The 17,844-nt window shown below is 33.6% G+C and overlaps 1 protein-coding gene across 5 annotated transcripts in view; it reads left to right on the forward strand.

Moving 5' to 3' along the window:
- LOC123746062 (longitudinals lacking protein, isoforms H/M/V) overlaps positions 1-17,844 on the forward strand; it is a 142,035-nt gene that overhangs the window by 114,861 nt on the left and 9,330 nt on the right. Inside the window, exon 6 of one of the 5 annotated variants that reach the window (XM_045727293.2) lies at positions 15,060-17,427. The exons of the other annotated variants lie outside the window; for them this stretch is intronic. Coding sequence (XP_045583249.1) covers positions 15,060-15,368 — 309 coding nt within the window. The 3' untranslated portion in view covers positions 15,369-17,427. Of the gene's footprint in view, positions 1-15,059; positions 17,428-17,844 lie in introns of those variants that run through there. 5 annotated transcript variants of the gene reach the window in all.

Genomic DNA, 17,844 nt, shown 5'->3' on the forward strand with positions numbered 1-17,844 from the left:
GTTTGGAGTGAATATATTCCCACAGGGAAGGTGACTTGTGTGTCATGTGAGGAGATCCCTGCAGAGTATTAAGCCAACAAAAAAAAAAAATTCGGATTACAGATTTTACATTTACATTTTCATGGATTACAGACAATATGACAAGAAAGTTTGTTTGATAAGTGAATGATCATATAAGGCCTCAGTGTATCAGTATGTTCATTTTACACTTCCTACTTCACACTGCAAATTTTCAGGTCATAATGTTTAGTAAAGGCTGTAAGTTAACTTTTATTGAATGAATACCTGATTGAGGAGTACAGTACATACAACAGTGGTAGACAAATACTTTGTATTGTTACTATATATTAAATGTCATTATCCGTAAGATATTGATTTGGGGAGGAATATTCTAATGTTATTAAGAGTCTTATATATATGGTAGAAGGTGAGTTTATGAATCTTTTTTTTTTTTTTATGGTCCCAGCTGCTGTTAATTTTAATAGACATAGCCCTCAACTTTCCTCCACAATTGGATGGTGTCAGCAAAATTTTGCCCAATAATTTTATTCCTTATAAATCTTAGCACTGAACTGATCCTATCCTCACCACTTGACTCTGGGTCCAAATCTCATTCATATATCTATCAATTTTTATACATCTTATGAGTTTTGATGTAGGCAGTTTATACATACATTGACTCCAAAAATGTTACTCTCTCTCTCAAAGTATAAACATTTGATTAATAACTATACTGTGTTTGGTATTTGTTTCTAAATACTGAAAACACTGGCATAGAAAAGTATGACTTGAGATTGCCTTGGTAAAGAAACATACCCAGGTAATTGAAAAACTGAATAATAAAGAAATTAAATTAAATCTAACAATTAAAACTATATGAAGCAAGGGAAGAAAAAATACTATACCTGTATATGAAAAAGCAACGTGAGAGTTGACACGCCATTTTTTTTTAACTACTTGAATATGAAAGTTTCTGTGCTTACAAGTCCATAACTTTAAAAAGTGGTATGACTTCAAATCTCCCATATCAATGATATGTTGCCAATTTTATTTATCCGTGTGGCTGTAAGAAGCCGTGGAGACAGCTTAATGTTTGAACATTACAGTTCAAACATTTAAATAACACTACATTTGAGTTCAAAGGGTAGTGGATCTCTTCATTTTAAATTTTTTGCAATGTGTTATTGTTAGTAAACATGAACTGGAAGCTAACTTGTAGATAAGTATGTCTTAAGAAAATTCATAAGTTCCTTCCTAATGTAATAACTTAGCGTTCCTAAAAATGGAAATTTGACATGCTGTATGTCTTTAGGGACTGTGAGAACCTCAATAGTAGGTTTAAATTTGGAAGCTAAGAATCTCCTCAGGATTCTATAAAAATTTCTTCCTAGGAAATGCGTTAGAATCACAAATTTCATGAAAAAATATAACTTCAATGCCAAATAATTTATATTCTGAACAAAGATTAAAGACTCTTATTTATTAAAGTTTTAATTGTATTCAGTTTGTAAAGTTCTGGACAAAAAAGAAGGTAATGCCAACTCAATCCTGTGAATGTGGGTTTATGGTAAACTGACCTAACAAGTTGACCTCCAGTATTAGTAACTAGTGTTTCTAGAACAGAAATTTTAGAGTTATCCTTAGTTTCATAAGTAAATGTTAAATTTGAATGTTTAGGATGTACATAAGCAAGTACGTAACAAATCTTTCAACATGTGAACAATCATTAGAGATAAGGAAGGAGTCTTCAACATTCCGACGATAACAAATACTGTAGGTTTGAACTCTACAGGATAAGTATCTATCCACATTTTCTCAAAATTAGGGTCCAATGCTGACCCCATTGTTACCCCATCTATTTGTGTAAATAGTCTACCATCAAAATAAAAAAAACAGGATCTTATGTTGCAATATCTAATAACTTACTAAGTTGTTTCTAGTTTAATCCAAAATTACATGAATCTTCTCTTCATAAATAATTAAGAATCAGTTGAGAAGATTCTTATGATTTTGGATTAAACAGGAAACAACTTAGTAGGCGAGTGTGCACTCGATGGCTCAGTCCATAATGAGCACCTCCATAGACCTGCAGGAGCATTATCAGGGCCTGAGTGTGACTAGCCAATTAGGACACCCAAGCTCTAGGGACACTTGCTAAAAGAACAGACGCCGAACACAACCTGGCTACGAAGGGTGTCCATGGTGCATATAAACAAGTGCACAACAGAGTTCCACATACGAGGTTGTGCTGGAAACTGGAGCATATTGGAGGGGTGACAGGTAAGCTTCTAACATGGATGAAAAATGTTCTAACTGACAGAAAAGTGAGAGTAGTAATCGGAAGCAATATATCAGACTGGAGAAATGTCGTGAGTGGAGTGCCATAGGATTCTGTTTTTGCACCGATAACGTTCATTGTCTACATAAACGATCTACCAGATGGAATACAGAATTATATGAACATGTTTGCCGATGATGCTAAGATAATAGGGAAGATAAAAAACTTAGATGATTGTCATGCCCTTCAAAAAAAAAAAGACCTGGAAAAATAAGTCTTTGGAGCACCACTTGGCAAATGAAATTTAATGTGAATAAATGCCATGTTATGGAATGTAAAATAGGAGAACATAGACCCTGCACAACCTATAAATTATGTGAGAAATATATAAAGAATTTGGATAAAGAAAGAGATCTAGGGGGGGTGGTTCTTGATAGAAAACTGTCACTGAGGACCACATAAAGAAAATTGTGTGAGGAGCCTATGCTACACTTTCTAATTTCAAAATTGCATTTAAATACATGGATGGTGAAATACTCAAGAAATTGTTCATGACTTTTGTTAGAGTAAACCTGAAATATACAGCGGTTGTATGGTGCCCATACAGTATCTTAAGAAGCACATCAACAGACTGGAAAAGGTGCCAAGACATTCAACTAAATTTCTCCCAGAACTGAAGGACAAGAGCTACGAGGAGAGGTTAGAGCCATTAAATATGCCAAAACTAGAAGATAGAAGAAAAAAAGGCGATCCTGTATGATCACTACGGACAAAATAGTAACGGGAATTTATAAAATTAATAGGGAAGAATTCCTGAGACCTGGAACTTCAAGGCCAAGAGGTCATAGATTTAAACTAACTAAACAAAGATGCAGAAGAAATATGAGAAAATTCACTTTCGCAAACAGAGTGGTAGACAGTTGGAACAAGTTAGGTGAGAAGGTGGTGGAGGCCAAAACTATCTGTACTGTAGTTTCAAAGAATTATATGACAGTGCTGGGAAGACAGGACACCACGAGCATAGCTCTCATCCTGTAACTACACTTGGTTATATAATTACATGTACCCTAGTGCATCCCATGTAACAATTAGGAGGCCTCCAGCCTAAGGACTATGAAGAGGAGTCAAGACGCATGCACCACTCCTGGGGGCCAGGTTCTGGCTCTTGTCTCCAATAGGTCAAACAGGACTTGCAACTGATGTGACTCAGAATTAGGGAGCCATCTCAGCAAGATAGCTTCAAGGACCCAATGGGGCTCTACCAGAAAAAAAAATCATTTCATGACATTCATTTTTTTACTGCAGTATGTAAAAATAATGTAATGTAGATTTTTTTTTTGTGTGTGTGTGTGTGTGTATACTGTACATGAAATGTTTTACATTGTAATTTTGACCTTATTTCTTACATTTCAATGACTTCAAGGTAAATCTTGACAGATGCTTGAATCTCACTGAGTGTACTATGTTGTGAAGCAAAATTATATTTAACCACAACTCTTCTCAATGATAATTTTGAAAATTATGCCAATCATTTAAAAAGTACTACAATAAACTGTACTGAACAGTATATGTACAAAAATAGCAAGTGTGAAGCATTGTTTATATTCAGAGCTTAAGCACACATCTTGCACATTGTTCTTGCATGTGCAAGAACAATCGTGAGATTTTTAATTGCATGACAATAATTAAACATAATATTTCTAAACAAAAGTTTTGGACACAAACTATATTTTGTAATATACCAAATGCTGGGGATGAATGCATATTGTACTTTTATGTGCCAGTAGGCCTGTACAGTATAACTAAAGGTAACACATTATTAAGTTCACATCTGTATGGTGGTTCAATTAATAATGCTAAGTGTCCAACATATGGTATTTTTGTTGGTGGTGACTCTTTTTATATTTCAACCTAAGCAGCAGTCTGAATAAAAGCAATAAAGTTTTATAGTACACATACTTTGTTTTTATACTCAATATACTTTTATCCTGGGAACAGTTTAAAATGTACATAGAGATGGTTATACAGAACTATAAAACAGTGGTATAATTTGTCTCATTTCTTGTTGAGCATTCTTATAATAACTAAAGAGTGTATGTAGGTGTTAAGCAGATCATGGTGTAATTATATTCTTTTTAGTATTTGTGTACTGTATTTAATAGACTGAATATGGTTTGTTTTTAAAATATGTACTTTCTCTGTGGATGTGAGGAATAATGTGTGTATTTATTAGCAAGACACCTTTTAGTGTATAATCAATGGATGAATAAGTGGGTTTTGTCCCATATTATGTCACTAGTAAATAGAAGAACTGTGGGGAGTATATATTGAAGTAAAGTATAAGGTATCACTCATGTAAGGTGGTGTATCTGTCTTGTAGGATGGATCGCTGGTGTGGCACATGCAGTCAGTCCGCCCACCAGGACAGAGTGTGGTCTGTCCTTGCTGTGGCAGAGTCTTTCTTCACAAGAACAACTTCCTCAAGCACTACAGAACTCACACAGGGGAGAAACCATTCTCGTGCCCTCTCTGCAGTTTTCGCACCATTCAGAAAGGAAATCTGAAGACACATGTCCGCTGTGTGCACAAAATAGAAATAATGTAGAATGTTTGGAGTGTTATGTGGAAGTGCTACATTTAGAAAATCAAAGATAGCTTTTAGTGAATAATGATAAGATGGACAGTGAACAGTTTTATTACTTGAAACTTATCCAAGATTTTTGTTGCCAACAGAAATTCTTACAAAAGGAAGGTATACAAATACAGTATGGGAAATATGAAAACGAATGCAGGCACAAGAAATGCTCTGTTAGATACTGTCAAGAATGTTTGATTTATTTGTTAGTTGGTTTTATATTTAGTCCCTGTCAGGTATTAACAACTCAGATAAATTCTGATATATACATAAAGTACTGTGTTTTGTTTTTTTCATTCATTCATATTCAATAATTATTAAAGTATCAGCTCAATATTAAATCTCAAATTACTTTCAAGGAAGTATATTTAAATAATTTTAATTCCTCAGCTGGCACTTTTAATGCTATCATAATTTTATTATTATTATTTATATACTGTCTATGTAATAGCTATTTTAATAGTCAGCAGCATATGTGAGTGTGATGAAAAGGGAAGCAACAGAATGTAAACATCATTCCTTTTGATATGACTTTCTGATTGTAGCTACAAACCACCAGGAGAGGCTCAGCTGGATCAGAATATCATAGAAAATTATCCAAGAAGAATATATAAGAAAAGTAAAATTATTGAGCTAAGCAAGAGATCTTCAAACTATCATCCACTAACCTCCCGTGCACTTCCTTCTAGGATGATGGCGGAATGGTGAGCATGCTGAGCGGAATGGGGGATCGCTTTACTTGTAACTTCTGTCGCAAGACGTTCAACCACAAGAACAACTTCAGGAAGCACATACGAACCCATACTGGAGAGAAGCCATATTCGTGCCCATATTGTTCTTATTCCTCTGCCCGCTCAGATCTCCTACGTGTCCATTTGCTGAAGAGGCATCCATATGCAACCTTTTAATGATACAGTTTATAAAAGTACATGACATTAAATTTATTGAATTGCTTTAGGGAATTTTGTTAATGGATAATGACTGCATGGCTGCAAAATAAATAAATATATATATATATGTGTGTGTGTACTGAGAAAATCAGTAGGAGCCATGAGAAGGAGGATTTGAACCTGCATACTGAGGACTCCCATGCATGTGCTTTAGACCACTATAAGATGACATGGTAAAAGCAATGCAACCTGGGATTCAATCAAATCCTCTAGGGGTCCTGAGGGTTCATGCATTGCTCTCTTGCACTCTGGCTGTGGTCTAGAAGACCTGCAACCTTTCTCTTCAAATGCACAAAGAAATCACATTAATTTGATTTATCAATGAGGAAATCTGATTTTCTCAATGCCACATCATGTTAATGGAATTTTTTTGAGCATTTGAAGACAAGCATTGGAGGTAGAACTCCTAGACAACAGTCAGAATGCACGGGGGCAATTTGTGAAATCTTGAATAGGCTTTAGTTGAAGCCTCAGACCTCCTAGAGGATTCAGTTGAATAACAGGTTCCATTGCTTTTACCATATTGTAGTGCAGTGGTCTATGGCATGTGCTTGGGAGTACCCAGTGTGCAGGTTTAACCCCTCCTCATAGCTTCTTCTGACTTTCTTATTGATACATCATGTTAATGTAATTTTTTTTCCATACATATACAGTAATCAGGCCACACTATATAATATAAAGCCACACATTCCCTTTTCTTTACTCCCCCTTCCTCTAATGATTTTGTTACTTTGTTTTTATGTACCTTTTCACTATCTTTCCAGTCTCTAACACTTTGTGGAAAACAAAGAATTTATTTCTTCATTTTTATTTCCATTTAGGCGTTTCGCTTCATCGAGGTTCATTTTTAACTTTTCTCTGTCTTCCTTTGAGAGGTCTTTGTGTTATTGACCAAAATTTCTCATCCTCATCACACTGCAATTTCCTGGCATTTCTAAGCACTTCCATCATTTGTTTCACGTCATTAAATGTCACCATTAAGGGGCAGTTCTTCTGTTAATCATATTTTCCTATCCTAATAACAACTTGAAATTTTCCATTGAATTGAGGCCTTTATCTAAACTTATTATTTTCTCTATGATTTTTATCTCTGCTGCTGCTCTGTCCACCCTAGATGATACTTCCATTTCTAAACACCCAAAAATTATTATGAACTTACTTCTATCTGCAGTATTTGGTACTACGGTAGTTTATCGTCTCATTCTCTTTTACAACTTCCGCATACGTCTCTTTATTTCCTCTGAACTTTTTGTTCTTTATTAACCTCTTCTATGTGAGTTGCCAATGAAGTTTCTCTTTGCATATCCTTGCCTAACTCTATGTTAGCCCTCAGAGTACCTTGGAGTTGTTCACCATATGAGTCTATTTTCTTGTTAATTTCTTCAAGTTCACCCACTCTTCACTTTCCATGCCTCATTATCTTTCACTAGTTTCTTGATTTGTGCCTCCTGTAGCCTTACTTTATCAGTAAAGGTAGAATTTGCTTACCATGCTGGAAAATACTTCCTTTTAATTAAATTACAAACTAATCTTGAGACCTTCATTTTCTTGTTCTAATTTAATTACCTTTTCTTCATAATTCTTTAGCAGGTCCTCAATAATCACTAACCTGCCAAGAAAACCACCTTTCATTACATCTTCAGTGCGGAGAATCATTCAAAACATTCATATGTTGGTGTGTTGGCCGCTATTTTTCTTGTTGACATTCTTCAGTTTTGGAATATCAACATTTCCAATCCAGATTTTTCACTCACACTTAATTCTTGTCTCTTATTTACTTTACAAATTCTTAAACCTTCATGTATTTTGGGACACCACTTACAACCATTCATCCTGTTCCCAATACCTAGGCAATTGGATTTATCCTGGAGCCTGCTGCAGTGTGACTGACTCCTGCTTCCCTCCCTCCCTCCTGTGTGTGTGTGTGTGTGTGTGTGTGTGTGTCTTAAGTAATTACCTAAGTGTAGTTACAGCATGAGAGCTACGCCCGTGGTGTCCCGTCTTCCCAACACTCTTTGTCACATAACGCTTTGAAACTACTGTTGTAGTTACAGGATGAGAGCTACACTCGTAGTGTAGTGGTGTGTATGTATGTATGTACATACACTACACACTACATTAGGAGACTCGAACTCTCGACCCCACGAGTGTGAGGCAAAAAAAGCTCTACTTTTGCACCACGCAGATGGAAGAATAACATTTCAGATGGGCAGCAGTGTGCTGCCTCGGAAATCTTCTCTATTGGTGAAAATCTGCATGGTGCAAAGGTAGAGCTTTTGCCTTTCACTCGTGGGGTTGAAAAGTTCGAGTCTTCTAGTGCCCAAGTGAATGAAATGTTTATTTCCATGATAGTGTGGTTGACATTATATATATATATATATATATATATATATATATATATATATATATATATATATATATATATATATATATATATATATATATATATATATATATATATATATATATATAATATGGGGGAACCACCTCTGGTGCAATTACTGTATAGGGACCCACAGCCTCAAAGAAGGGAACACAGAGCATTCAGAGAAAACTTGCATTTAACTCTGAATACGTTTGAGTGTTCGCTTCTCCTACCACCCCCCTTTTTTATGGTGTACACTTTATTATGCAAGGTTATACAGTTACATATATATATATATACTGTATGAACAATGTGACTGTCAGACCATGAAGGAAGGATTAAGACAGGAATTTTCTTAAGTACAGTAATTTCTTATTTAATAATCAATCTTAAGAAGGATGGATTTACAGTTTAGTGGGATGGATATATTTTGGCAGGAAAGAGGTGAGGTGAGGTACAATGTTTTCAATGAGCAAAGGTAATATTAATAAGGTATTAATGTATTCATGATCCTACTCAAATTGCCCTTTAACTAATCAATCAAAAATTGGATCTAAATTATGCCAACCACTTCTAATGTTCAAATTACATGATTTTGTAATTTGTATTAAAGCATATTCTATTATATTTCTATTGAAAATGATTTTATAATTCGTTATTGAAGACCATATCAATCATCTCCCAGTCAATTTGATGAGGAGACTGAAAAATAAACAAAGCACTAAACAATTGGCCGTGTCTTACAGAGTATGTCGGGAAATTCTAAATTTCAAATCTTTGGAAGTTTGCCCTACATAAACCATATTACAGTCTTTACATGGTATTTTGTAAATGACACAGTTATCATTATGAGGACTGTTGCTAACTAATAGTTTTCAAACAGTATTTTCGTAATGAAACAGAAGAGTACAGTACATACATGTACTGTACTGGCGACAAACAAAACCCTTTGAAAGACACGAAGGTCCTCTATGCCTTCTCACACACTCACACACAAACACACACACGCACACACACACATACATATATATATATATATATATATATATAAAATATAGGGGGTACTGCCTCTGGTGCAATTGAAGGGATCCACAGCCTCAAAGAAGGGAACACAGAGCATTAAGAGAAAAACTTGTCATTTAACTCTGCATACGTTTGAGTGTTCACTTCTCTTACCACCCCCCCATATATATATATATATATATATATATATATATATATATATATATATATATATATATATATATATATATATATATATATATATATATATATATATATATATATAATATACACTGTATATATTATTTGAGACTGGTCTGTCAGTTGAATCATTTTCTATGTTAACTTTGAGAAGATTTATTTTACTAATACAGTGTAACTTAAATAATATATGTTTTAGCATTTCAAATTCATATAGGCTGAACATTTTTGGGTAAATTTTGTGTGTATCAGACAGTTAATACAGCTATAATGTCCTATCATAAATATATGCATAAACTTGTATTATTGTGTTTAAATAATTACACAACCCAAATTATATATTGTGGTTTTGCATTTAATGGAAATATTACTGAAAATTTATGCAATGGAATTCTTGAGTTTCGTGTTGGCAGTGTGCTAATGAATGCCACTTTAACAAAAATTAAAAATTAAAATCCAGTTACAGTATTTTATATTCCAAGTTTGATTTTGATTGCAAACACGATTTTTTATTATGATAAGATTAAATGATGTAAACTTTTGTCATACTGTACATCTAACAGATTGTGACATCTAAGGGTGACACATTGTTTATCGACAAATCATTGTAATACCTCGGTAAACATCAAATTGCTAATATGCTTATTTATGAATTGCAGACTTTAGGCGTTTTAACAGACTTTAGTAATTAAATATACTGTAGTGTAGTTTTTGTGTAATTTCCTATGAAATTTCACAAATCTATGTTTGTAATGTCCTATCTTCCCAATAATCTTTTGTCATATGGTGCTTTGAAACATTAATGGTTTTGGCTTGGCATCCCCGACCTCTCTTCCAATCGTCCAACTATTTTTTCTTTTTTTGTAAACAGCTCTGATTACAAAACAAAAAAAACTATTTATATATATTTTGGCACCTTTATTTCCTTGGCTTGAATTTCTGGTATCTTGTTCATGCAGTTGCAGGTTAAAAAAATCCCTGTCTATTGTGTCAGGTCCTGTTACTATTTTATATGTAGTAATTATATCGCCTCTTTTTTTCTATCTTCTAGCCTTGGCGTGTTTAACACCTCCAGTCTATCCTATTAGCTAATGTTCTTAAATACTGGGAGCCTCTTAGAGGCAGGGCTTTGCACCTTTTCTAGTTTGCTAATGTAATGAAGTTAGTGATGAGGGAGTAAAGTCTTTACTTGTAATTATCTAAGTGTAATTACCTAAGTGTAGTTACAGGATGAGAGCTACACTCATGGTGTAAATATATGACAAGCAAGGAGCACTCTTTATATACTATATCCTGTGTATATATTTCCTAAGCATCTTACGGTATCGTAGGATGTGAGCTGTCTTTGTGGTGGATTGTCTTTCCTCTAATCTTTGTCATATGATGCTTGAAACTACTGTATTGATGGTTTTGGCATCCATCATAAACATCAGTTTTTTCTACTTGTCCATAATTCTGTTTGCGACAGAAACCTTTTGGCACTTTATTCTAGATACTGCAGGTTTTAAAAATTCCTTTCATTATTTTGTATGTAATGATCATATTGCCTAGTTTCCTTCTAATTACTGGCTTTGGCATATTTAAAATCTCTAGTCTATCCACATAGCTTTTGTTTGTTATTTCTGCAAGCCATGTGGTCGCATGTTTGCCCCTCTCCTATTTTGTTAATATTATTTTTTTAGATATGAACTCCAAAAAATCAGCTGCATACTCCAATTTTGGTGTCATGAATTTCATGAGTAGTTTCTTTAGCATTTCTTCTTCAATGTATTTAATACTGACGTTGAAGTTTGCAAGTACTGCATAGGGTCCTCTTGCAATGCCTTTGATGGGGTACTCAGGTGACTGCTGTCCAGAAACTTAACTCACATCATTTTCTTTATCTGAGTTCTTTAATATCTTTCATCATAATTTTAGACTGTGTAAAGCCCACAGCTTATTTTACATGGAATTCAATCTGCAATGTGTTGTTCCATTCACTAATTTTGTCTAAGTCATTTTGAAGGACATGACAGTCGTCTACATCTTTAATTCTCCCTAATAACTTAGCATCATATGCAAACATATTTATGTAACTGAATCCCATTTTGTAGATCATTTATATAAACAATGAACATTACTGGAGCTAGAAATGAATTTTGTGGCACTCCACAGTAACTTTTCTTTAGTCTGATATGATACATTATTACTAATCATTAATTTTCCTATCAGTTTGAAAAATTTTCATCCATAACAACTTTTTGTGTGGGTCTCTGTGAAAGGCCTTTTTGCATGATCTCTGTGGCTCTATTGTACAAGTTATGATGATTTGCTACCCAGGACCTTCCCATTTGCAAACCATATTGATTGTCCATTATTATGTCATCTCTTTACAGGTTTTCTGCCCATTTGATTTTAATTTATTTTTTCTAGTGATTTGATTACAATGCTTATCATTGACACAGGTCTGTAATATAAAGTGTCTTCTCTATTTCCACTTTTCTAGATTGGAATTATTATTACCTTTTTCCATATGTCTGTGAGGTTCCCTGTTTGTAAGGATGTTGTGAATACTATATATGTGAACTGAAATGTGTAGTGGGGTGCTAATCTCTGATGCATATTTCCTTAAAACCCAATCAAGACTGTCTGGCTTGACCAGTTTGTTTTTAATTAGTTTCTTAAGGACACTATATGCACATCAGCTCTTCAACCTCTTCACAACAAATATAAGAAATATTGCCAGGACACAAGAGAAGGTTTGCAATAGACAATTGGACAAGTTTCTGTAGGAAGTGCCAGACTAATTTAGGTATAATGAATATGTGGGCCTGCAGGCTGCTCCAAGCAAACAGCCTTACCAGTCAAGTTACCACAAGATAAACGTGGCCCCAGGCCTGGCATGGGGAGTAGAACTCTTGAAACCAACTACTGTACAGATAAACTACAGATATATACAATGTGTTGTGCTTAAAAGTCTATATTGTGGCTGGTTCTCTAAATATCTAATTTTGCATGAACAAACTTTGGAACTGCTTGTTTAGTGTTTCACACATTGACTTTTCAGTCTCTGCGAGTTTGTCTCCCATTTTTAGTGTTTTCATTTTGTCCTGTACCTTTTCTGTAATGTTCTTTAAATGAATTAACAAAATAGGCCCCTATCCCATTCTCAAAGCTCCTTTCTGACACTCTTTTTCTTTGCCATACCTTTATATCTGTATACCATGTAATTGTTTCATGCTTTTTTGTATTGCAGGTATATCTGTTGGCTTGGCTCCTTTTGTCGATTCAATTTTTTGGTCTTTTTCTCTCCGGCTTTTTCTCAATTTCTATTGAACCAGTCCTGTTTCTATCTTTGTCTACTTCAGTATAAAAAAATTGTAGTGCCTTCATCATACATCTCACAAAATTTGGGATTTAGTGCCTTCATCATACATCTCACAAAAAATACATATAATTCATTTCCTTGCCAAACAACATACGTTTCAAGTTAAATCCATTAACTAACTCTTTAAGACTTCCATAATGTCCTCTCATGAAGTCAAGTTTTTCTGTTGTCTCACCTTCCCAGGTCTCTTCTAGATTATAACATTCAGTGGAACCTCAGTATTCAAACTTAATTGGTTCCTGAAGGCGGGACAAGTACTGAAAAAAATTATCATAAGGAATAATGTAAATTGGATTAATCTATTCAAAATCACAAATATAAATATATTAATGCAACAATTAAGTGAAATAATTGCTAACACTACTGATTGGCGAGCGCTCGTTTGATTAATGAGAAAACCACATAATGCATTCCTGCTGCTTCTCGCACATTCTTGGATGCCTCCGACAATGCAAATAAAATATGTTTTTTGTCTAAAATTGCTAATGATGCTGGTATCAACAAATTTCCCCATTTAAAATAATGGAAATCAAATTAATCCGTTCTACCACCGTAAAACATGAATATGATATTCGATGTTTTAAATAATGGAGCTCCATGTTTCTTAAAAAAAAAAAGTGAAAAATAAAAAAAAAATAAAAAAATTTGAAAAACAGAACAAATGTCAAAAAGATTTGTTCGGTGTTTGTCAGGTAGGCTGCTCCATGTTTCTTAAAAACAAAAAAATAAAAATGAAAAAATGAAAAAATTTAAAAACAAACAATTGTCATAAAAGCTCAGTTCAGTGTGTCGGGTAGGATGCTCCATAATGACAATCTATCTTTGTTTCAAGTGTGTTCAATTTGTTTTGACCTTTTCATTTATTTATTAATAATGGACCAGCCTACCCGACAAACACTGAACGAATCTTTATGGCATTTGTCCGTTTTTCAGATTTTTTTTTATTTTTATTGATTTTTTTTTTTTTAAACGTGGAGCAGCCTACCCTGACAAACACCGAACGAACCTTTTTGACATTTGTTCTGTTTTTCAAAATTTTAATTTTTTTTTTATTCTACAAAAGTAAGTCAATGCTTTGCAACATCACAGCAGTCACCCTTTTGCATACCAGCATCATTAGCAACTTTAGACAAAAAACATATTTTATTTGCATTGTCGGAGGCATCCAAGAATGTGCGAGAAGCAGCAGGAATGCATTATGTGGTTTTCTCGTTAATCAAACGAGCGCTCGCCAATCAAGACAAATTGTCGGCGATCGGCGTGCTCGTTATTCAAAATGCTCGTAAATTGAGGCGCTCGTCACACGAGGTTCCACTGTATATGAATTTCACAGAGGCTAAGTTTGTCAAGAAACCAAAATAAATCTCAATCAGAGGTGTTTGAAAAATTTGTTTATGACTCTGGTAGTCTTTCCGTGGTGTTATGTCCATAGACAACAGTTAAACTACCGAACCAAATAATGGAAAATAATAGTTTTGGTTATGTGGTAATGTATATTGCATTAATTTTATCTTGAGCCCATATTGCTACTGTTAAAATTTATGTTTTGTACAGTGAGATTTTAGTAATCCCATTTTGTTTACATTTCATTAGGATGGCTTCATATATTGCTGCAGCTAATTTTTGCAAGTAGAAAAGTTTAATAGATTTTCTGTTACCATAAAAGCCTCTAGCTTAAATCACTTCTTTCCTCTCCAATATAAACACACTTATGTATAAAAATACTGTACTATATTTAAAGAAAGATTATAATTTTTTCCGAGCTAAATCTTAATGAATAAAATTTGAATTTATAAACTCACAATGATCCTTGGAGCTCTGATTCTTGATTATGTAACTTATCTGGAAGAATTATTTGTGTAATCACTCCAGGATTTCATTGTTGTTGAAAATAGTGCTTAGTAATATTTACACAGGAATTAGAAAAAGGAATATTTTATTTCACACAATTTAAGCCACTTCAGTTAATTATGCTCATATGATTGGAAAGGTTATGACAAGGCTCTTAAGGTCTTAATCATGATGATCATTCACAATTCAGCAGGATGTGCTGCTTTACAATTCCATGCTAAATCTCTTAAGATGATGCTTACTGATCATTTGAGGAAGATTCATAAGACCCTAATTGAAGCTAAAAACCTTTTGGACCCTTTGTTCTCAGCATCTACCAACCACATTGCATGAATTAGGTACTGTATAAAAAAAAATAGCAATGAGCCCACCTGAAGAACTTGCTGATCGTTGATCACTTTTTATTTTAGGTAGCAATGGTGGCATCAGTAAGACCTGAGGACGATTTAGCAGCTGCGTCCACAAGCGTCTATAAACACAACCTTAGTACCTCCTTCACCCCAGTCTGCCCTTACTGCAACAAGTCCTCCTTCTACTCTCCAAGGGATCTGGAGCGTCATATTCGTGTTCATACTGGAGAGAAGCCATACAAATGTCCTCATTGTAATTATCGTGCAAGGCTGAAAGCACACATGAAGTCTCACTTATTGCGAAAGCATGAGGGACAGTTAAATAGTAGTATGATAGGAATAATATCAAGTGGGCATCAGTATCATTGAGAATAACATTGCAACTAGAATTTACAGTATTTTTATTTTGGGAACTCAAAACAAATTTCTAATATTTAAATGACAACTTTCAACAAATCTAATCAATTTGTGAGTTAGGAGTATGAGACCTTTATATGTGTAAATGTTTTTACATTGTTTGCATATGCTGCTTCATCAGGAACACATTAATATATAAGATATGTACTGTATAAAATAATTAAACTAGGACCTAAGTATCTAATTCGAGCTTCAAATGGCAAGGAAGTGTATCATTATTTTATGTATCTTGTATAACCAGTTTTGGTAGATTTTCTTAATACTGTATTATTACAAAAAAAAGAGCACTGTATTAAAGTACAGTTTAATTATCAAATTACAGTATTTTATTTTTAAATTTACCTTACAGCTAGGCATTATATAAAATGTTTAGATGTGTCAGTATTGGTTATTATTCAATAATAATTATGAGTTATCACATAAAGTGTCTCATTTGATTTGATAAATACTAGTCATCTTATTTGAGAAAGAGAAAGTGAATACTGCATCTGTTTACTGCCATAAACAAGGATAACTTTCAAAGCTACTTTTAATAACAAAAGAGTGAAGGTTGGCAAAGTTATGCTAGTGCTCAGCTTCCATGTATAGTATCATAGGTCATCATTATGCAGCTCCAGTTATCCCATTTTGGTTCTATGTGAAGTTCATGCTTGATACCACTGAGTTTTATATTCACTTTTGATATACTGTATAAACATTATGCATTACTGTATAAGGAATGAACTATAAGCAAGGGGAATGTTCAGTTGAATATAATGTGGGGAGTAAAATAGTGTGGGAATGTTAAGAGGAAAAACTTGTTGGAAGAACAAAGTAAATGCCTGTAATCAAGGCATATATATGTGGGATTTTATTTAAGTGTAAGTGACAAACAATCTAGAAAAAAAGGACAATGTGGTAATTGGATGTTACCTTAAGTGGTTTCAGTGCATCCATGTTCTTATTAGTGATTTTTTGCAATCTTCTTGCATTGTTTACAAGGGTGTTGAATATTAATTACAAAGTGAGTAGCTTGTTATCAGTGTATACTAAGCAAATTTTATATAACTGCACTGATAGTATCATTAGAAACTTGTGTAATAATGATATATAAATTAATTACTGCAGTACTCTACTGGAGATTGTACTTGTGTAAGGAATAATAAATATACAAAACTCACTTAACATTAATATTAATTTAATGCTGTACAGTACTTTAGTATTATGATAAAATAATACATTTTCCAATTTGTATGGGTTTTTATGTTTATAAATTCCTACACTGGTCAGAGACCAGGCTAACCAGGACATTGATCCTTGCAATTACCACAAGATAACCAGAAGTGTAAGATATATGGAAACTTCATATCAAAATGCTATGAGGATATTTAGGAAGAAAATTTGGAACTGATATGAATTGTAATCTACATTAATAATAAAGTGTACTAAAAAATGTAGGACTGCTAATGGAAATTATTAGGAGAGTGTTTGATACAACTGAATTGTACAGAAATGTTATTGTGCAATTATACAGAAAATGGAGATATAAGATTTGAAACACTGAACAAAAGATTATATTGTAGATAATCTAATTGCTTACAGAAGGCTGTTCTCAGAACCACGCATAATCTATACAAGATTTTATTTCAATATGGCATTTCAACAGTACATTTTGGTTAGCAATTTGTATTTCCTCCAGAAAATGGAGATTATTAGTGATGTCTCTACGTTGATTTTTGATATTTTGGCTAAGAGCCTCATATAACAAAGTTTCTACAATAAAATATTATTTACCAGATACAGTATTTGTTTTCATGAATGATTACATTTGTTTTCCCAGCAGTCAAAATATACCTAAAATGATGATCAGTTATGCATGCAATATCCTGATGAGTGGTTTGTAATATAAACAAACTGTTTAAGAAATGTATACAAGTATTTATGAAATGAGAGTATATATGCAACATCATCATAATTATTATCATGTTAACAACTTTCATGGATTTGGATATAAATATAATGTACACATAGTTATGGTGGTTTGCTTTAATAAGGCTCCTTACAGGCATGTTGCTGCTAACTTTATCCTTCCATTTTGTATTTAGTCCTCCTCCATGTGTTTTCACGCACTTGCATATTATACATTTTAATTTTTTATCATCAGTATTATTTTCACCATTTCCTTTTGGTAGGAAGGCTGTTGCCCAAAGGCCAGTGTAAGAAAAGGTCAGAAATATATAAAATAATACCCAATCATTGTCCCTTATGCTCTTGTATAAGTTTATTGAATAGTATTTAAGTACATTGATTGAGTTGTGCATTGAAGTGCTATATAGTAATTACCTAAGTGTAGTTACAGGATGAGATTTATGTTCGTGATGTCCCATCTTCCCTGTACTCTCCGACAAATGAAACTACTGAAAGTTTTGGCGTCCATTGTTCTTGAAAT

The sequence above is a fragment of the Procambarus clarkii genome, chromosome 78 (assembly GCF_040958095.1).
Source record: "Procambarus clarkii isolate CNS0578487 chromosome 78, FALCON_Pclarkii_2.0, whole genome shotgun sequence".
Lineage (NCBI taxonomy): Eukaryota > Metazoa > Arthropoda > Malacostraca > Decapoda > Cambaridae > Procambarus > Procambarus clarkii.